Below are 21845 nucleotides of genomic sequence, written 5' to 3'. Positions count from 1 at the left end.
TCTGGGGGAAGGGTGTTCCAGGCCCTGGCATAGCCAGTGCAGTGCAAAGGCCCTGAAGTAGCTGTGTGCTTGGTGCCTTCCAGGAGCAGCAAGGACTGTGTGTGGCTGCACGAGTGAACCAGGGGAAGAGTGTGCAGTGAGGCCAGACCCCGTAGGGCCTTGAAGACCACTGCAAGGACTCCAGCCCTTACTGAGTGAGAGGGGCAGGGCTGTCACAGGGTTCTGAGCAGAGGAGGACATAGTCTGACTCAGTTGGTATAGATTCTTCCCGACTAAGATCTGATTTAGCTCAGTCGTCAGCATCAGGAATATGTGCCCTCTCCTCCCCACTTCCCTTCCCCTTGGGGTTAGATCCCACTCACCGCAGAGCCCTGCAGGAGTGATAACCACCTCCCTTCCTGTCTTCAGTCTCCTCCTGCTTCCCCTGACCCCTACACACAATCCCTGTCCCCAGGAGAGGTCTCCATCTCTCTGGGAGCAGGAACAGGGAAGAGAGGCTTGTCCAGGTGACCGACAAGCACTCCCTGATCTAAGTATCTCAAGATGCAGGGCACTCCTGCTCTGGAACAAATTATAGGCCTATGGGCCCCACTGTGGCCCGAAGGAATCAGAATTGTGAGGATGAGGAAGAAAGGGCAGTCGATGGCAAAGTTGCTGAGGTGGATGAGTGGAAGGAACCAACCATGCATAGAGCCCCGAGAGACAGCCACTGGATCTCTACATGGCCAAATGACGGGCACTCACTGTTAAAACAGCCATCATACCTTTTTCCTCTTTCTCCAGTTCTCCCCGAAGATCCTCTGAAGAGGAGAAACAAAGCAGGTTGTGTGTGAATGACATGGGAAATTTCTATTTGGCAACAACGGTGACACCACCTCTTGACATTTACAGCCCCACTGTAAATGTCAAATATCTGGGGGTTCACTCACTCCCCAGATACCCTAGAGTTAGTTGATGGGCAAGTGCTGGGCCAATCATGGGGGTGGGGAGGGGGCTGTATTCTAGCTCTACCTCTCCCACTTCCCCCTCTTTTGTCTGGAGCCATTCTGAGCTGAGCTCTCCCTCCTCATCCTTCTTTCTGCCCCCAGTGCCCCTCTACTCCATCTGTCCCCAGGGGAAGCTTCATGCCCTGGGGTAGGGGCGGGGGTTCTAAATAAATTAGCCACCACCGCCTCCCCGCACCAGTCTGGCCTTGACACACCCTAGTTCCTGTTTTATCATACAGCTTTTGGAAAGGCACATCTTCAGGACCCCAAACCACCAGAAACACACCACCACCACCAGGACTGCAGGGCCCAGCCCCACACACAAGCCCCTACCTCTGAACTTCTTGAGCAGCCCCTTTAAGACAAAGGTCTTGAGAGAAACATTCCAGACTTTATTCTTCATCTCAGAAGAGACTGTGGTTGGCTTGGGGGCAGGCACATTGCTGCACCTGCAGGACAAGGACCCTGAGGAAGGCCCACTAACACTGTCCCACTCCCACTGGGCTTGACAATTAGGATGGTGAGGTCCTCTGGGTGGGGAGAGGTGAAAAGGAGAGCCTGACCCCATGCCGAATACCCATGGCCAGGCAGCAGATGTTTGCCTCAGAAGGTACCCAGGTAAGGCAGTGGGGGGATCGGGAGGTGAGAGGTCAGGGGTGGGGAATGAAGAGAGGAAGCTAAGTGGAAAAGAAGAGCCAGCTTAGAGAGGCCCAAGGTATCGTTAGGTCCACTCACCTGCTTAGTGTGTTTTTGAATTCCTGGAAAGAACAATGAGAGAAAACCAAATCAGCATTCACCTTTGAGAAAATAAAACTGGCCCCTTGCCCTCCTTCCAGAGGAATAAGCAATAAGCAGGTGTATCACCCCCTACCTCCTGCATGGGCCCCAGGTGGCAACTGCTTCCCGATGCTCCCATTTATTACAGAATCATCACTGGAGCCAAGTGCTAGGACCCAGTGTTGCCTCTGCTTTCAACATCATCCAAGACAAGTGACAGCTCTTATGCAACAACCGGTCATCACTCAGATTAGTGCCTTTTAAATGACCTTTTTTTTTTTGGCCTCATGGCTTTGTGGTATCTTAGTTACCTGACCATGGACTGAACCCAGGCCCCCGGCAGTGGAAGTACAGAGTCCAGGGAATTCCCTTAAATGACCATTCTTGATCCATTTGTGACTAGTGAAGTTTATTTAGTGGATTGTGACTATTTATTTTAGAAGGAAATAAGACAGAATAAAAAACATCAAAGTGCATCACATGTAATACAGGTAAGTGTCATTTTCTGAGACTTTTGTCACAATGTATATAATAGAATACATTGTAAGATATATTGTTGTGGATCATGGTCAAGAAAGTTTTTATCACATCCCTTTAGACCTCTAACCCCAGGAAAATCAGCGCTCTTCTCTCTAGTCCACTTTGGCTCCAGATGTGTGATTCTGCTAAACTCATAGGATCTGATTCTGTTCTCGCTGCCATTCTTGTTTCCTCATTTGAAAAGTGGGAGGGATAAATTCATGCCTCCTGCCTTAGGATAAATGACTCATACCAAGGCCAAGCCAGGCTCACCTGGAGAAAGTCAAGATCAGGCTTGCAAGTTGTCTCCTGGATCTGGCTGCTGAGCTTGGAGAGCTGGGCAATCTCACCCCCAAGCTGGGCCAGGTTCTCATTCTGTTTCTGTGTCACCTCCCGGGACAGCTCCTCCAGGCGGCCCAGGAGCCGGCCCTCCTGCTCCACCAGGAAGGCCCGCAGAGCCTGGAACTCCGCCCCAACCTTCTCTCGCTCGGCCGCCATCTGCTTCTGTCCCAGGAGAGGTGAAGTTGAAGAGGGCAAAGGGATGTGGGCATCTGAGACACAGCATTCGGATAGAAGCCTCTGAGCCATCCCACAGGGCAGGGGTCCATCCCCCTCACTGCTCAGGGGTCAGAGACACACGCACGCATGCCCACCGTGCACACGCTCTGGTTTAAATGTCCCAATTCCGAGCACGCAGCGGCCTCGACACGTGCTTTCCCTTTCCCTGTCACAGTGGCGCCCATGTGTCTCTTTAGACCTGGGCTCTCCCACCAACCTAGGGCAACTTCAAACCCACCCCAGAACCCCCCAGGGCTGCAGTTTCCTTATTTGAAAAGTGGGAGAGATAAAATAGTGCCTCCTGCAGTCACTGTTAAGGATTAAACTGAGGTCCCCAAACACATTTATTTTGTGTTACAAACAAGACAACAGGCCCCAAATGGAGTCGCTTATGTTAAGCCCCACAACACCGAACGGAGACCTAATGACAGTTTCAGCTCTCCCACAAATGTTACCTTAAACCAGCCTATAAGGAATGGCCTGATCAGTATTTGTTCAGTAATCTGCCTGATAAACCCCTGCCGTCCCCTACAGGGAAAGCAACTTTGCAATAGCCAGCCCACTTTTTTGTGTGTGTGACCAAATTTACGATCTTTATTCTGCTGAAATTAGAGCATCCAAACACATGATGGTTTCAAGTTATTGCAGAGTTGGAAAACATCTTTGATAGCACACAGTGAGATCTCAAACGTAATGCTGTATGTAACTCTTCTCACTTCGGTTTAGTTCAACGTTTTCAGCGATGATATAATATATGATTTATAAGGCAACTTTAAGGTGTGGCTTTGAAGCAAAACCTTTGTGGAGTGAGGGCTGCTGATGTAAACTCATTCTAAGACATAGGAACTTAAAGTAAATCAATGATGTCACTGGCTGTCAGACAAGCAGGCCAACAAAGTGCCCTAATTCACTGTTAGGCTGCAAGGGTGAGGGAAGTATCTACATGGAGAGATGATGGCAGGTCTCACATTTAAAGAAGCATATTCACAGTATTAAAAACATGTACTAATAGGATATCAAAACTGCAAGATTGGAAATAAATTTAAAATACTTCTACCTTCACAGCACTTCTTATGTTTAAATGCCCTCCCTAATCAGACACCCAAACTACTTTGGGATCATAAATCATATTGATGAATCAAACAGTCTATAAGTCCTTAGTAGTGCTGGCTTGGGCTCTGCAGGCAGAAAAGACAACTCTTATTCAAAAATGTGTCAGTTCCAGCCAAGATAAAATGCTGTCACTTCCAGGGTGGAAGAGGTCCAGTGCAATCCATCTGCTACCAAGTAACTGGTTTCCTTCAAGGATGATGTTATATCAGGCCTCTGCAGTGGTTCTGTTGCTGCCAGGCTGAACATTGGGCAGCAGCAGTTGCTAGATCATTCTTGGTGAGTGGGAGCCCATGCTGTTGGGCCAATGAAAAGCCTTCTTAACCGTCAAAACAACTATTCTACTCATGAGCCTCTGTGGCCAACCCACTTTTTTGCCTAGTACAACTTCCTTGTTCCTGCTTCCTCTGCCTGTAAAGTCTCTTGCCTTGTACAGCTCTTCAGAACTTCCTTCTTTCCGCAAGATGGGATGTTGGCTGATTTATGAATCACTGAATAAAGCCAATAAGATCTTTAAATTTTACTCATTTGAATTTTGTACTTTAACATTTGTCACCCCTCCAACTTTCACTCTTCACTTTACTTCATTTTAAAGAGCACCTTTTCTGTCTAGCAATTGCAAAGGCAACACATGTTCATCATACAAAACCTGGAAATGCAGAAAAGTAGAAAGAAGGAAGGGAAATCAATGCCAGTGATCAGAGGTAACAGCACACCCACAGCGACCTAAGTAAGAGTATGCTGTGTGCAAGCTTTCTATTCTATTCTTTGCATTACCACTATCCACGGGATTTTCACCCCTGTGTTTTCAGACACAGACTCTCGCTCCTGATCCTCTTGATTCTTTACATGAACACCTGGGAGGGACTCTGCATGATATAACCAGTGAGGCCTCTCGTGGCCAGTGAGAAGGATTCCATCCCTCCAGGACAAGCTCAAATGTCAAAGTCCCTCTTCCCTGAAAACTCTAGGGGAGGAGGGGGTGGCTGGAAGAGGAGACTATAAGTGGGTTCTGAAGTCAGGAGACCTGGGTTCAGTTCACTGCTCCCCAGTCTTCAGGATGTTGGGCGAGCAGCCAGCAGCAGCACAGGGAACTTTACGGGCGTTAACTCCCTCAATGCTGACAACCACCCAGTGACGCGGGTGCACTCTCATCCTGATTTAAAAATGAGAAGACCAACACAGAGAGGTGCGTTACCAGGAAGCGGGAAGTCAGGATTCTAATCCAGGCAGTCTGACCCCAGAGTCCAAGTTTCTTGCAATTATAGCATGTGGTCTCCCAAGGAAATAACACAAGTGGGACAATATTTACCAAAATACTCTAAATCGGGGTTTCCAACCTTGGCGCTATTGACATTTGGGGCAAGATAATTATTTGTGGTGGAGGGCTGTCCTATGCATTGCAGGATGTTTAAGCAGTACCCTGGCCTCTACCGGTAGACACCAGTAGCACGCCTGCCCCAGTGTTGACAACCAAAAATATCTCCAGCCATTGCCAAATGTCCCCTGGGGCCCCAAATTGCCACCAGTTGAGAACCACTCCTCTAAATGGTAACAGCGTTTTCAAATAAAAATATTCATTCTCCTTGTTCTCATAGCAGCAACGGTTGTCTCATTAAGCAGGTATTTTGTAATCATAAAGGATGTGTGGGCCAGAGCGGGGGTTGGCTGGGTGGGTATAGGACAGAGTAGAAAGTGCTAAGCAATGTCATGGGGTGTGGGGTCAGAGACCATGAAGCTGCCCAAGTTGGAGAAGGCCCTCTGGGTCATGGATGTACAGCAATGGCCAAAGAGCCACATGCTTACTCTTTGTTCCAGCAGAGCAGGGTGGAGATCTGGAGGGGTGAGGGGTGAGCCCTTCCTTGTGGAGGGAAGTGAATATTCAGAAGAGAATGCCTGAGATGTGCATGGGATGCAGGTGTACCAGATGCAGTTCAGGGTCAGGGAAGGACCCTGGGGCACCTGTACACAGGGTCCTCCCCTTCACCCCACACCTCCTTCCCTTAAGGGGGGGGGGGCGGCCCTCAGGTTCCTCTCCCTCCATTTTCCAACTCCAGAACTTAAGAGCCCTGCCCTAACAGGCCCTAGTGGATCCTTTCATTCTCTTAACCCCTATTTTTTGAGCTAGGCACTGAATTTTCGAGATAGAAAATGACAGTGACCCACATTTGCCCACCTTAACCAAAATGAACCCCATTTCACTTTCCTGTTCCACTTCAAGGAAGACAAAATATCACCCCAAGCGCTGGGCAGGGGGGGTGCTAGCACAATCGGCTGCTGAAAACCCAAGTCCCGGAACCTCCCGCCCTCTGCTGGGTGGGGAGCAGCTCTGCCATTCCCCTCCCCCATCCCCCCAACCCCTCTCCCCTAGCCTCGATGTCAAAATCTAAAAAACTCTAAAAATGAAAAAAAGTTTTTTTCATAACTCCTTTGGTGGTAAAATATGCCACAGACTGACAGAAGGCTCCCACTTAGTATGAATATTCATATGTTGCTCTATAGAAATATTAATGTGTTCAATTACAAGATGCTCCACAGACCCTAACTGGGGTGTTATGTATCATTAGGGGGACTATACATCCTGATTCACCTGGACAGTTCCACTTCAAGCCAGCTGTTCTAAAATAATTATTTCAGCCCTCCCTTTCACTCTCAAAAGCTCTGGTTATATAATAAATGACACGGTCACCCTATATCATATGCATCTCATTATATTTCTAAAATCCACCTCTGCTGTTCCACAGGCACACACTCCAAAGCCGCACACACCTAGCCAGAGTGGCGGGTGGCCCTCTGTTGTCACCCAGGGGAGCCAACCTGGGGGTTGCCATGCTCACCAGGAGGTCCTTGCTCTCCTTCTCTTCGGTGGAACGAAACTCCTCATAGTCCTCCAGATCCTTCTTCAAGACCTTCAGCCTGGACTCCAGGAGCTCCTGCGGAAGAGTGAGAAGGAGGACACTGTGGGGAGAGGATTCTGGCAACTCCCACGTGTGCCTTCCTGAAGCCACCCAGGAGAAAGGGAAGGCCCTGTTCATTGAGGAGGAGGAGGCAGGGTTGAAGCCACCTCTGGACGTCGGGATGGCTACAGCCTGCACAGGTGGCTCGTAAGGGTACAGGACAACTGCTGGGCGACTCCAAAGGCCTCAGGGTCTCCCGTCCTCAAGACCATCGGTGCACAATCCAGGCTGAAATCAAGCTCCCCAGCAGCCCAACCTGCCTAGTCCTCTCTTCTGCTCTCCTCACCACCATCAGAAAGCCCTCTGGGTGGGAGAGCCGGAGCCGGGTAAGAGCAAAGAAAGACTGGGTACTGTGCCACAGGCCTCCGCGCACACCCTAGCAAGTTGGCAGGAAAGGGAGGTGCCAGAATCCCAGATGGCTCTTGGCTCTCTACTCAGCCCTGGAGCCACCCACCCCCTTACCCCGACCTCTTGGGAAGGTCGTCCCACTCGGCCACAGGAGGTGAGAACATCGAACAGAGCTATGCCCAGGGAAAGGGCTGAGACTGGGGGTAGCGAATGTGTGGGTGTGACGGAGAAACCGCTCAAAGCCAGGTACCGACAGAAAGAAAATCTCCAAATCTGTGGGGCATCGTGCAGGCGGTCCAGTAGGGGCCCAAAGGGAAACGCGAGGGGGTTGGGAAGGTGGTATTGGTGGTGTCGGGGGTGACAGCGGGAGAGCTGCGCTCAGTCCCGAAGCCAATGCTGCGCAGCATGGGATAAGGGAAGAGAAGCAGGGGCTCACCTGGGCCTTCCTGCCTGCGCGGGAACGCGGAACGGGGACTGGGGGTCCCGGGGACGCGCAGGGGTGGGGACGGCGCTCACCTTGGCCTCCTGCACCGCCTCGTCCAGGGGTAACACGGCGTGAGCGCGGTGCTCGCGGGCGCGGTCGCACACCACGCAAATGGCACGTCCATCGTCCTGGCAGTAGAGCTTGAGCGGTTCGCGGTGCTGCGCGCACCCGGCCGCCACCGCCTCCGGAGGCCCGCGTTCCCCTTGCGCGCCCGCTGGCAGGCTGAAGCGCCGCAGCAGCGTGGCCACTGCGGCCAGCTGCCGGTTGGGCCGCAGCTGGCCCGGGCGCGCGGGCTCGCGACACTGCGGGCAGGGCAGCGAGCAGGACAACTTGTGGGACGCGGCGGTGGCCCCGGGGCCCGGGCGCTCCCAGCAGCGCGCGATGCAGGCGCGGCAGAAGCTGTGGCCGCACTCGACGGACACCGGCTCCCGGAAGAGCTCCAGGCAGATGGAGCAGGTCGCCTCGCCCTGCAGCTCTACCGCCAGCGCCAGCGCCTCGGCCCCGGCGCCCGGGCCAGTCCGCGGCCCCACCGCCGCCATGCGCGCCCTCGGCTCACCCAAGTCGGGCGGCGCGGGAGAGGCTACCCTACCCTACGGTACGCCGCTCCCGGCGCAGCGGCCGGGGCGGGCCTCCGAGCGCCCACGGGAAGAAGGGCGGGGCTGACGCCTGCTGGCAGAGACTTGAGCTGAGGGTGCGCCAGGATGGGAAACGTGAGGGGAGGGTGCGCTTTGATAGCTGACCGGGCAGCACGGGGCGAGGGGATCTCAGTGCAGGCCAGTGCTCTGCGCTCCCGTTCTGGGCCCCTCAATATCCCGCCTTGGCCCGCGGCCTCCTGGGTCCCGCGGCGCCCTCTCTCCGTCTCTCCCTTCTCTCAGCCCTGACGCGAGCCTGTCTGGGCCGCCCCAGCCTGACCCAGTCAGCCTTGGGAAACGGGCCGGGACAGGTGGAAGCACACGCCCATCTGGGCGCCACTCCCAGTTGCCGCCCGAGGCCGACCCAGCACAGCCCGAGGGCCTGGCGCCGGACCAGTGTCAGGTTCCCGGAGCTCAGGTTTGTCCGGCCCTGTGCTGAGCTAAATTTAGAGTCTGGAACCTGACTCTTGCCCCCGACCCCCAAGCGTGGCCTTGTATCCACTTTTGTAGCTACCTCTCCCGCGATTGTGACCCCCCGCCTCCCCGTTTATTCTTTATTTTTATTTTTTTAAGCAAGATACAGTTACAGTCAATTCCCCCACTTTATTCGGTGTTATACCCCTCCAAAACCCAATCCTTTGTTTCTCTAGCTCGTTTCTACAGTCCCCCTAACCCCCGCCCAGAACTGCCAGTGTTATTTGCTCACACCGTCTCTCACCTCACTCCCTCTGGAGGGCACTCGGGGCAGATTTTCTTCCCCAACCTCCTCAGAAACTGCTCTTGTCAAGGTCACCAGTGACCACAGCGATCCTAACCCAAAGGTGAAAGCAGGCCCCTTCTCAGGCCTTACCTCCCCTCTCCTCTGATGTTTCCTCCTTCCGGACACCCTTTCTCAGCGCCTTCCGGGATGCTGTACTCCCTGACTCTCCTCCCACCTCCATGGCCTCCTACCCACTTCTTGGCCACCGCGGTGGTTCCCTCCTCCTCTCCCAGCCCTTGCTCAACCCTTGGACTTCTGTCTATACTCACTTCCTTGTGATCTCTTCCACTTTCTTGCTTAAAAGACCTTCTCCCTGCTCCACAGTACAAATCCCCAGCCCAACTCTTCCTAGGATGCCTGGCTCCTACATCCAACTCACTGGGCAGCATCTCCACATGCAGCATTCTAAGGGGGAGGCACACACTCACCGTTTCCACAATGCACTTCTGCTCTGCCCCTCCACCTGCTCCTCCCACAGCCTTCCCCACCCCATCCCAGTTAACACCTCCACTCCTCCAGGTGCTCAGACCCAAAGGGGTGAGTCCTCTGGGGCTCCCCGAGACAGGGGAAATGCGAAGGCCCCACTCACAGTCCTCAGCATCTCCTCACTCTCTCACCCCCTCCACCGCATCATCTCCTATAATTTGATGATCACGACAGTTTTCTCCCCTTCTGTCCCACTCCTGCCCTATCTTCTCCAGCCAGCTGTGAGAACAATCCTGTTAAAATGTTAAATCAGATAGGGGATCTCCTTTGCTCAAATCCTCCTGTGGTTCCCATCTCTCTCAGAGTAAAAGTCGAAGGCTTCACAATCGTCTAAAGGCCCTACCCATTCTTCCTCTCCATCCCCTGCACACAACCTCTCCACCCTCATCTCCTATCACTCTCCCCTGCCACATGGACCTCCTTACTATTCCTGCAATAACATGTCAGAAAGATCCTACCTCAGGGCCTTTAAACTGGCTGTTACCTTTACTTGGACCTCTCTTTCCTCAGATACCTGCATGGCTCAGGTCCCATCTCCTTCAAGCCTTTTTTCAAAAGTCATCTTCTCAAAATCACACATTACTACATTCTCTCCCTCAACGATTGCTCTGTTTACTCTCTAGCACTCTACCTCCTCTGGAATACGAGCTGATAGATGTAATGGACTATGTCAGTTTTGTTCACGGTTGAACCTCCAGTTTTCTAGAGCAGTTCTTGGTACATAGTAGAGCTCGGTAAACTTTTCTTGGATTGAACTGATTTAAATGTGGCTCAAAATTCAGATATACAGAGCAGTTAACAGTGAAAAATCTGCCCATCGCCTACGCCCCAGTCCCCTTACAATCCCAAGCAATCAACTTTGCAATTCTGAATTACTTTATACAAATATTACATATTTTGCTACACTCCCCCCTCTTTTTGTTTAACAAAAGTAACATCCTGCACCCGTCTTAACTTTCCTTTTTTCGGCTCACAGTTCATTTTGGGCATCGTACCGGATGACTTTCCCTTCTTTTTCCCCCGCTGCCTCCAAGGGTTTATCCCGGTCCTGTGCTCCCCCCGGGCGACCCTCGGTAGAGGTCCGCTCGCCTAGAATCAGTAGAGGACCCTGGAACAGCTCCCGACGCTGGCCGCCGAGCTTTGCTGCGTTTGGGTTGTCGCGACTAGCGATGCCACCCGTTCACCCTTGCCAATAAAGGACTAAGGGAACATGGAAAACACACGCTGGAGGGGTGGGGATGTAGCTCAGTGGTAGAGCGCATGCTTTGCATGTATGAGGCCCCGGGTTCGATCCCCGGCATCTCCAGCGCAGGTGTGCGTGAATGTTTTGCTTCCTCTCCTTCGAAACGCAGGGTGTTTGCAGATCATTAGGAAAAACCCTAAAGAGTGGAGTGTGCGCAGGTTGGAGGAGTCGGCGGCCCTCACCCACTACAAGCCCAAGCCCGCGGCTCTGCCTTTAAACTTCGGACTGAAAAATCACAGGGTGAGCTCTTCGATGGCATCAGCGTGCGCAGTTTTTCCCTGCACTGAGCCGTACGTTTTCCAGGGATGGAAAAGGGCGAGGTCGCTGGCAGAAAAGGGCAAGCAGAAAACGGACGGAAGTAGGAGGGACGGTCAGTCAAGCACGATCGGTAGAGTCTGAGTTTTTCGGGCTGCTAAGAATCTTGTCTTTAGTGGCCGCCAGATCTTGTCCCAACTAACTTCAAACGTGGAGCTAGATACAGCCCAAATCCTACCTTGAAGTACGAATTATTGAAAAAAAGCGGCACACAGGCCCGGCTAGCTCAGTCGGTAGAGCATGAGACTCTTAATTTCAGGGTCGTGGGTTCGAGCCCCACGTTGGGCGAGGTGTCTGTTTTGGTCACACGAAGCACTTCTTTGCCTGACCCGCTTTCGAAAGAAATAAAGAAATCCTGTGCGGGAAATTCCGTGTGTGTGATATTCACTAGGGCATTTTGTTGTCACTCTCCCGTTCATTGATAAATCTATCCTTTACCTACTATCAAACTGGGTTTTAAAAACTTGTTTAAGACATACATAATAAAATTTACCACTTTCACCATTTAAAAAAATTGAAGTATAGTTGATATACAATGTTGTGTTAGCTTCTGGTGTACAGCAAAGATAATATAGATAGATATAGATATATAGATATAGATTGTTTTTCATATTCTTTTCCATTATGGTTTATTACAAGATATTGAATATAGTTCCCTGTGCTATACAGTAGGACCTTGTTATTCATTTTCACCATTTTAAAGTTCACAGCTCTGTGGCTTTAAACACATTCACATTGTTGGGCAACCATCACCACCATCCATCTCCAGAACTTTTTCATATTCCCCAGCTGCAACTCTGTACCCAGTGAACGTTAACTCCCTAACTATCTTTCTCCCAGCCCCTGGCAACCACCATTCTACTCTCTGTCTCTATGAATTTGACTACTCTAGGGACCTCATATAAGATGAATCATACAATATTTGTCCTTTTGTGATTGGCTTATTTCACTTAGCATAATGTCTTCAGGGTTCTTCCATGTTGTAGCATGTGTCCGAATTCCTTCCTTTTAAGGCTACATAATATTCCATTGTATGTATATACCACATTTTGTTTATCCATTTATCTCTCGATAGACACTTGGGTCCCTTCCATCTTTTGGCGATTGTGGATAATGCTGCTATGAACATGGGTGTACTACCAGTACACATGTTTGAGTTCCTGCTTTCACCTCTTTTGGGTATATATCTAGAAGTGGATTTGCTGATATATGGTATTTCTCTGTTTAATTTTTTGTGGAATTGCCATACCATTTTCCACAGAGGCTGCACCACAAAATGAGTTTTTAAAACATCTTTTGAGTAGGTAATAAGCTGTACTGTTCAAAAATTGAACCATCTATAAAAATATTCAGTGAAAAGAATCTAACTTCCATCCTCCCTTCTTAGGTAACAAGTTTTGGATCTATGTACATATTCTTCCAGAGTTTTTTAATGCAAATATATTTTTGTTTTCCCCTATTTTACACAAAAATATAATTACAGCTCTGTTATATTTTGATGATCTTTCCATCTCAAGACATAGAAATTTTCCTCAGTCTTTTTTTGCAGCTGCATAATATTCCACTGTAGATGAATCCTAGTTTAACAGATCACCTACTGATGGATATTCATAGTTTCCAATCTCTTGCTATTACAATCAATGCTGCAGTTAATAAGCATGTAGTGTTGTCATTTTGTGCTTTTGAACTTATATCTGTAAGGCAAATTCCCAAGAAGTATGATTCCTGGGTCAAGGTATATATGAAGTTGTAATGTAAAATAGACAAATCACCAGGCTATGGGTCCTATAGGGTGATCTTACCTCCCACCAGTCATGAATGAGATTGACTGTTTCTTCACTGCCTTGGTGGCATCGGGATGCTTTAACAACAAACCTAACATGTGACTGTCCCTACCCCCTTAAAATTAACAGGGTCCCTCACTGTCTGTCCTATAGGATAATAACCATTGCAGGGCCAACGGGGAGAGGGACCTTCCTTTTGCCTCTCACAGGCACATACTTGGACAAAAGATTTTTGAAGATCACATTGTCACTCTAATTTATGGTTTCTAATCTAATTCTACAGGACAACATTATTTTTTTCTCTTTTCAGTCCTGTTTCTGTGGGAGGCCATCATGTTTTCTTCACTTGCAAAGCCATGATATCATTGGAAAGGCCTGCTCAGTTATTTTTTACTCGGCAAATTTTCTCCTTGGACAAGAAGACTCCAACCAGATATAAGACATTAAATTTGTATGTGATGTTATAAAGGCCTTGGTGTCATATGGGGGATATATAAATTATTAGATCATGCATGTAGTTTGTGAAGTGGTCTAAAACAATGATTATACATAAATTATGTGTAAATTATTAATCAACCACCCACACGAATATTCTTATTTAAAAACCTCATTTGAAACAGATGATTACTTCCAGGTTTAATATATTCATGGCTATATTCTAATTAGTCTAAAAATACTCCAGTATCATCTTTTTCTTTAACAGCCACTGGTTTCCCTTTACTAAACTTGAGAAAATCATTCTTCTATGGTCTGTGTAGCATCAGGAGAGAAGGTTCAATCATTATCAAATGCTCACCCGTTATTTCATTGCTGTTTATGTCATATCACATTGGTTTAAGGGTGCAAGTCCCCCCAGGAAAAAGGCAGGTCTCAGTCACATGCTGGTGTCATGGGGAATGTGAATTGTGGGTAAGGAGGAAGACAAAATGTCAACCAGAGCAAGCTAATTCTGGAGGACTGCCTGCAAAAGGAAGAGTGGCCAAAAAGATGACCCAGAACGACCTGCTCCTCTAGTCTGTGTCAGGACCAACTGAACTAAAATCACTGGCTATTTTGGGAAACCCTCTCTGCTATCATTTGAGATGTTTAGTGTCTTAAGGGCAAGGCGGAGGCTTTTGAATAGGGAAAAGTATGTATTCTTTTCAATACATACTTCTTTTGTGATTAATATTCAATGTATTACAGTTGCAAATGTTAAAGTCTAGTTTTCCTCAAGGTTTTAAATTTAATTTACAAATATTGTTGTTCTTCTTATAAAGCTAGAAATTTTTGAAACAACTGGAACAATCCCTTTCACTGGTTCTTTCATGAATTAAGGTTACCAAAAGACATCTTCCTGAACATCTAAGCCACTGGTGATATTCTCTTAGACATTTTAAATGACAATTACAGAATTTATCTGAAACTTCAATTTGTGGTGAGGTGAGGGAGGCACTGGGGAGGCACTGATTAGGTCACAGCTGGAATCTAGAGCTGGTGTTTATTGTTTATTTGAAATTTTCTGAATGAACCTATGTGTTAATTCATTTGTCCTTAAAAACTCCACATTGTGTTAAAAACTTTACTGTATTCTTCATTTGCCTGGGAGTCCTCAAAGACGTAAGATCCCGTGTCCTCCACTAATTTTTCTATCCACCTGCAAACAAAACCAGCAAATGGTGCGGAGGCAGTCATCCGAATGCAGAGCCAAGGAGGTATAGGTGTGGCTCCTTAGCCTCCAAGCCCCTGGTCTTCCGTCCTTGAACCCACCAAGTTTACTCCTACTTCAGGGCCTTTGAACTCTCTGCTCCCTCTCCCGAAGGCCTCTTCCCCGAGATATTTGGAAGGCTGGCTCTTTCTTATCTTCCTGACTCAGCTCTTTGTCACCTCTTCTGATGCATCTTTTCTGGCATATCTCTCTAATACTGTGCTCTGCCTGACACTCTATCAGATCACCCTCATTAATTTTCTCACAGTCCTTATCGCTCTCTGAGATTATTTTTCTATCTGTTTGTTTGTTATTTTAATTGCCCATCAGAAGGTAAACATCAGGAGGGCAGGGACCTGGTCTGTCTTTTTCACTGCAATGTAAATGAATGAGTGAATGAAGTTTCCTTTTAATAGTGGCACACCACAGGTTGGTTGCAACGGTGCAAAGGAGTCAATGATGCCCAGCATCTAGAACAGTTTCTAGTCCACGGTAAGGACCCAATTCATGAGATTTGTAGCTATTAACATTATTTCCTAACCTTGAAGTTTTACACATAAAAGAACCAGAGGGAAAGGGAGATTATCAATAGAGTGACTATAGAAGGCTATTCCATGAGATCTATGAGGATTATGAAGAAAAGAGCCAGTGGGATGGGAAGTGGTAGATGTAGAGATAAAACAGAAATGGTGGAAGAGAGAAAAGTGTTGAAGCTGAGTGATGAGTACTTGGGGTTTCCTAATACCATTCTGTCTACTTTAAATTTTCTAATAAAAGTTTAAAAAATGAAAGCAAAAAGGAATACAATTACTTCTGAGTGAGAGATTTAGGTAAATAATTTTGTAGAGTAATGATGTTGAGGTTTATTTGAAAAAAAAAAAAAAGTAATTTGACAGAGCCTCTGCTTCAGTGATGTCTGTCTCACAATGGCTCCAAATGATTTCTGTACTGCAAAATAAAGCCAAACTCTGGAAACCAGCAAAAAAAAAAAAAAAAAAAAAAGTAAAGATCTAGCAAAGCTACAATTAAATAGAGCTCTCAGTGTAAGCTTACATCCTTTAAAGGATTTCCCTAGGGTACCTCAGAAGTGGGGGAGCCAGGGACTTTTGGCCCCATGCACTGTCCTGACACCCAGATTTGGCTCTTTTCTTTTACTCTTCACTGAAAATCAATCAATCAATCAATCAATCAGTCAAGCTCACTGAACATTCTCCTGCATCCATCCAGGAAAAATTATAGATAGGCCCGAAGTGTGAGTTTCTACCAGGAAACAAGGATGCTCTCAAATTGCCAGGGCAATGCTGAAAGGACCAAGGGGCCAATTTAAAGGGGCTTCCCCTGACAAGCAGCTACAATTTAAGCAACAAAAAGAGAATAATTTTAGCATTAACTGAAACAAGATGAATCTAGGAAAGCTGTCAAGTCCTATTGACAAGTTAGCATTAAATGTAACCCAAAAGAAATATGACTCACGTGAGACAGCTTTCTGTGGAGCTTATTGCTCAGTCCAGCTGGTTCTTTGGTGTTAATTGTGTTGCACTGAATTTGTTTACTGTCTCCCCAAGGAAGTCAGATGACAACTCTTATGTTAGCTGAGGCACAGACCAAAATCCACCTGGAGAAGAGTGACAGGACTGAGTGACGGTCCTGGCCTCCCAGAGTCCTGGGTCGGCTTGGAGGGGGTGCAAGAGAACCTCTGGCAGTCCAGAGCCTCAGATGCAGGGACTGTACTGACTCATCTCAAATTAGTCTGAAAAACATGAGGAAAAAAAAAGAAATTGGGTCAGCAGGGGAAAGCCTGGGAGAATTCTTCCAAGTGGGGTCCAAAATTCTTCACTCTTCTAGGGCTCTAAGTTGCATGACAGGGCCCTGTCATTCTTGGTTGGGTTTACATCTGTAAACCCAGGTAAGGCATACAAATAAGTATAAAAGAGCAATGATAAAGAGATGGGCCCGATACTGATTCTGTGTGTGTGTAAGTTATGTGAATGCAGGTGGCCTAACAAGTTTTGCCATCACTGGGCTATTTTTGGTTATGCTTTGTCTGCATTTAAGATGTGTGAAACTTTAGGGAATTCCCTGGAGGTCCAATGGTTAGGACTCGGCGCTTTCACTGCCAGGGCCAGGATTCGATCCCTAGTCTGGGAAATGAGATCCCGCAAGCTGCGAGGCGAAGCCAAAAAAGAGAAAAAAAAAAAAAAAAAAAGCGTGAAACTTGAAAGAGAATTTGATTTACCACTTTGATGTTTTCTCTACTTGACTTTCAAGTTTGATAGAAGTCCTGGGAAAGAAGTTGCTTCTCTCACGTGTAAGTTGGTGTACCGTCAGGTGTATGCAAGTGTGAACCCCATTTTCCAGGCTGCACTGCAAAAGTCCACACCGTGTGTTTCTCTACTGACATCTCTCCGGCCGGGAACTCTGTTTGGGGGACTCCAAGCACCGCTGGTCTGCTTCTGTGAAGTCTTCGCTGCCTTTTTCCCTTGATCTCTGGAGCCCGTTTCTCAACACACCTGTCACTTGGCACAGGCCCGAAACAGATGCGCAGGAAGTGAGGATCGGTGAAGAAGGCGGCTGACCGAGACACCTCTGGAGAGACTGATGGTTCTTTTTACAACTGTTCTGCACTGCCGCTGAGGACAGGTTGATGAGGAGGCGCGGGATGGGAGTGAAACCAGTCAGGGTAGAAAAACTCAGACTCGCTCACGGTGGTGTCCGTAAGGCGGAGGTTGTCGCGATAGCCAGCAGCGCCGAGCGGGAGCCAGGCACCAGCAGAGCACTGGCAGAACCAGGTGCTTTTCCGGCTGTGCTGACTTGAACTTCTCTCGGTGCCCTGTTTCTTCCCCTATTCTCCGTCCTTCAGCACCGTCTACTATTTCCTCTACCCCACATTTGCTCACCTTATGTGACGTGTCTGTGCCTCAGTGGCCTCACCTACAGTAGAGGGAGACACCTACAACAAGACCAGACACAGTCAACATGCTGTGATAGATGGTGTGGTTATTACTACTATCTTTCCTGTGAACAATTCCCCGGGCTGACTTCCACTCTACGTTTCCAACGCACTCCTTCTTGCACTTTTTTTAATATTTCATTTGTCGTTGAGTGGCATTCCCGCCTTTTGCTGCCTCTAAATCTTCTAGGATTTTAAGTTCTGTGAAGTCTGGCTCTAATGACTTAGACCACCTGCTTCTGCACTACAGACCTAGAGATCTGGAACATATTAGCTTGAAGGGAACTGGTAATAGACTGGAAAAGACAGGAGTATGGATAAAACTGTAAAAGTTATGCGTACTTTTATGCACATGCATTCCGGTAACAAATGACAGAAGTAGACAGAAGAAACTGTTTTTAAGCAGGGGAAAAAAAAACGAGAAGGAACACCACTGTTTCCGCCCGGTTTCGAACCGGGGACCTTTCGCGTGTTAGGCGAACGTGATAACCACTACACTACGGAAACACACCATAACTTCTCTTTCCATACCTTTTATAGGACTTATGATCATGTCAATGTCCAGGACCCTCTCCATCCCTGCCCACCCGCTGGCTCAGAGCCCCCGGAACCATTCTGCCCCGGAATACCGGTCCCTTGGTGGGCTCGGGTAACAGTGTTTGTCAAACTGTGGAGCGCGATCCGTTAGTGCGTAGTGAAATCAATCAAGTGTAGCAATTAAAAAAAAAAAAGTGTGAATGAAAGCAGCGGCCCTCGTGGGAGGGAAGGTAACATGTGGCTTGAGGCTGGATAACCCTCTGCATTATCTCTCTGTCTTCTAGGGAGACAGCTGCCGGGTTTAAATTTTCAGATAATTTGTGCTCTATTGACAGTTAGATCTAAAGGGTTCAAATACATTCAAAATATATGAGATTTGAATATATTTTCATCAAAATGTAAATTAGATACGAACAAGCAACAATGAAATTAATTTCACATATGCTTTCAAAATAATTATATATTTCTTAGAAATTATACAAAATTATTAAGAACAAAGGGGAGATTGAAATTAGTGAATATCAAATTTTAAGTCGATGTTATTTAAATAAAGCTGAAAAAAATTTATTAAATTTTGAAAACGTAGTGAAATCTTTTAAGTATTTTATAAAAATAAAACTCATTCAATGTCCAGAATTGGGATGAGGTTTAACATACGCTATATGTAGATCTACATGTATGCAAATTTAAGAGTAGTATCGATGGTATAATATTGAAAAATGTTTTTCTGTTGCCGATGCTTGTTCCCAAAGACCTAGGTAACCAGGAATTGGAACAGAGGCTGAGTCCTACTGAGTAGGGATCCTTAAAGTGTCTGTGACACGGAAGGCCCTCTCCCCAGAGCACAGGGCAGGAGGCCCTCTTGTCCAAGTCTAGTTCAAGGTTACCAATGGGCCTGCAAGTGGCCCAATCCATGGACGCTTTACCATTTTCCCTTCCTAGACTATAATTTGACTCTACCCACTTGTCGTCCCCTTTTGCACATCTCGACTCCTTTGGCTTCAATAGAAGCTTCGCTGCTGGCTTTCCTCCTATTTCGACTCCTTCTTGTACCTGAGGCCATCTCCCTGAGGGTCAGATCCCAGCTCACAGCTTGACCCACACTCTATCCCTGCAACTGAGACTCCAGCTAAGACTGCTCTCCCCTGTCTTGCACATGTCCCTTTAGACGTCTCCCAACTTGCTCAAGACTGAACTCATTACTCCTCTCTCCTCTCTCCCCCACCACTTCCAATCTTCAGTATCCGATCTCGGTTGTTAAATCATCTAAAGCAGAAATCCAGGAGACCCCTCTCTTGCCCTGAGTACAAACCATACATCCAGCTCCTTCACCGCTTCTCCGGTTGGCTGCTGCCTTGCCCCTGGCGCCAGCCGCCTCCTGTCTGGACCGTGACTGTGTCCTTCCAGCCCCTCTCCCTGACGCGGTCTCAGTCCCCTCACACCTCCTCCTCATCATTCCTGAAAGAATCCAAGACGTAAATTGGTGCGAGTCCTTCTGCCTCTGCAGCTTTTACTACCGCTCGAGAAAAAGACCAAAGATCCTACCATGCGTTTGCCTAACGTCTGAATCTATGAACGCCAAGAGCAACGTGGGTCACTTACTATCACAGGGATTCTAAACCAGACCTGGCCCGAGGGGCGGCAGTGGAAGGGGTGGAGAGGAGAGAACAGCAGGAATTGTAGCAAAAATCTCGGGCTGGCGTGCCCTGGGCTTGTTGGGAGACAGGGAAGAGAAGCTTGTCCACTTAGGCTTTCTCTCTCTCTTTTTTTTTTTTAAACATCTTTATGGGAGTATAATTGCTTTACAATGGTGTGTTAGTTTCTGCTTTATAACAAAGTGAATCAGCTATACATATACATATATCCCCATATCTCCTTCCTCTTGCATCTCCCTCCCAACCTCCCTAACCCACCCCTGTAGATGGACACAAAGCACCGAGCTGATCTCCCTGTGCTATGCGGCTGCTTCCTACTAGCTCTTTTACATTTGGTAGTGTATATATGTCCATGCCACTCTCTCACTTTGTTCCAGCTTACCCTTCCTCCTCCCCGTGTCCTCATGTCCATTCTCTACGTCTGCATCTTTATTCCTGTCGCGCACTTCGGCTTTCTCTTAATGAAAAAGCCAGAATCTTTTAGGAATGTTTTCCAGTCCCACTAAGGGTGGTAAAAAATAACCCTGAAACCACTTTGCAAACGAATCCACAAGCATTTGTGCAAGACGAAATGCCAAAGTTCGAACTCTTCTAACACCGTCTTGTTTAGACCCAAACGTTCCAAGAAAAGACCATAATAACACTAACTCCCCAGGGACGCGTGAGGTAGGCCTGTACTAGCAACTCTGCCTATTTTACCAACTCTGCCCAATTCCTGTCCACACTGCTCCCAGAGGGTGTCATGCTAAATCCTCCCTAACGCTCCCTTTTGATACACTTCTGAGACTGAAGGTGGTACTATCCTTCGCTTAGCAAGTTTAATAAACCAGCTTTATATAATCGACAGACTTCTCTCGTGGTCTGGTATGTATGTGGGGAGACTTCTACAGACGGAAAATAGAAAATGGGCTGAATTTGCAGGACTAAGGAACAATAAATGGAAAAGAATGAATTCAAGTGAAGTTAAGGAAGAATTTCGTGACAAGACCGGTAAACTGAAGATGTTCATGTTAGGGTGTTCCAAGAAAGGACATTTTAACGTTCCTTTGTGTGTGTGGGGAATGTGGAGGCTGGGATGTGTGGGGCAACATTTCACAAAAGATCGACTCAATATTGAGCATAAAGAGAGTATACTGAACATGAGGGTCTCGGACATCGAAACAGGGCGGCGGCGGTGAGAGCGCAGAATACTAACCTCTAAATCACCTGGTAAGGTGGTCGCTAATCAGGGGGCCCTGGGGTCCTACCGCAGCTTCCAGGGGCCACTCAGTGCCCTCCCTCCCAGGGCAGCTTGCCCGGCACACGCGGGCGGGTCGTCTCGTAAACAGAGGGCGCCTAATACATGTTGAGCGCTGATAGGCGGATTTCAGTAAGCGGAATGTGGTCTGAGGAACAGGCCCCTAGGAATTTGTCCGCCGGCAGTCACCCTTCACTCTCCCTTTTAGGGAAGCGATAGGCCTTAGAGCTGGGTGCACTCCATCTCGAGTGCGGGTCGTGTTCTGGAGAATACCTTGCTGCCCTTGCATCAAAAGCTCTTTTATTATCCTAATTTCCAAAACGACATAGCGCCCAACGTGGGGCTCGAACCCACGACCCTGAGATTAAGAGTCTCATGCTCTACCGACTGAGCTAGCCGGGCGACTACGTGAAAGTACTTTTTCTGTCCCTAGGGACCAAGATCCACAAGCAAGGATGCAGACACACTGCTAAACAACCGCAGAAGTATTATGGAGCGCCAACTGTGCGCCTGGCTCTGCCCTAATGACTAGGGCCGAGGGGTCCGAAGTCTACGCCCCCTCGACACGGAAGAGGTGGCCGTGCAGGCTTCCAGGGGGAAGAGCAAAGAGATTAGCTGAGGTAACGAGACCCGAATTTACGTTGGAGCACTTATGGAGAATATAGACCGCTACGGTACCGCCTCACGGCCAGTCTCCGAGAAACAGAAATAGAGATAAACACACACACTTGTCCTTCATGTGACAGCCTTCATTCTCCGGGATGCGGGAGAGACGGTGGCTAGGACCAAAAGTTGTTTCCGCCCGGTTTCGAACCGGGGA

General features: G+C 48.1%; 1 protein-coding gene and 2 long non-coding RNA genes across 6 annotated transcripts in view; 1 reads left to right on the top strand and 2 right to left on the bottom strand.

The window, feature by feature from the left end:
* TRIM7 (tripartite motif containing 7) overlaps positions 1–8608 on the bottom strand; it is an 11372-nt gene extending 2764 nt beyond the window's left edge. The window contains exons 1-6 of one of the 4 annotated variants that reach the window (XM_082379373.1): positions 7772–8608; positions 6788–6883; positions 2556–2786; positions 1722–1744; positions 1320–1435; positions 765–800 (exon numbers count right to left, since the gene is read on the bottom strand). In XM_082379373.1, coding sequence (XP_082235499.1) covers positions 765–800; positions 1320–1435; positions 1722–1744; positions 2556–2786; positions 6788–6883; positions 7772–8278 — 1009 coding nt within the window. In that variant the 5' untranslated portion in view covers positions 8279–8608. Of the gene's footprint in view, positions 1–764; positions 801–1319; positions 1436–1715; positions 1745–2555; positions 2834–3171; positions 4600–6787; positions 6884–7771 lie in introns of those variants that run through there. The other 3 variants (XM_082379374.1, XR_014241218.1, XM_082379375.1) reach the window with 3 other exon arrangements.
* On the top strand, positions 7016–15653 carry LOC309623030. The gene is made up of 4 exons (XR_014241234.1): positions 7016–7501; positions 8615–8789; positions 10970–11100; positions 13270–15653. It is a non-coding gene; the product is annotated as an uncharacterized lncRNA (long non-coding RNA).
* LOC309623044 lies at positions 15509–21845 on the bottom strand. Its single transcript, XR_014241250.1, has 2 exons — positions 16883–21845; positions 15509–16396 (listed from the first exon to the last, which is right to left on the bottom strand). It is a non-coding gene; the product is annotated as an uncharacterized lncRNA (long non-coding RNA).

The sequence above is a fragment of the Balaenoptera borealis genome, assembly GCF_965194805.1.
Source record: "Balaenoptera borealis genome assembly, chromosome: 2".
Classification (NCBI taxonomy): Eukaryota; Metazoa; Chordata; class Mammalia; order Artiodactyla; family Balaenopteridae; genus Balaenoptera; species Balaenoptera borealis.
This window is presented reverse-complemented; position numbering and strand designations above follow the sequence as displayed.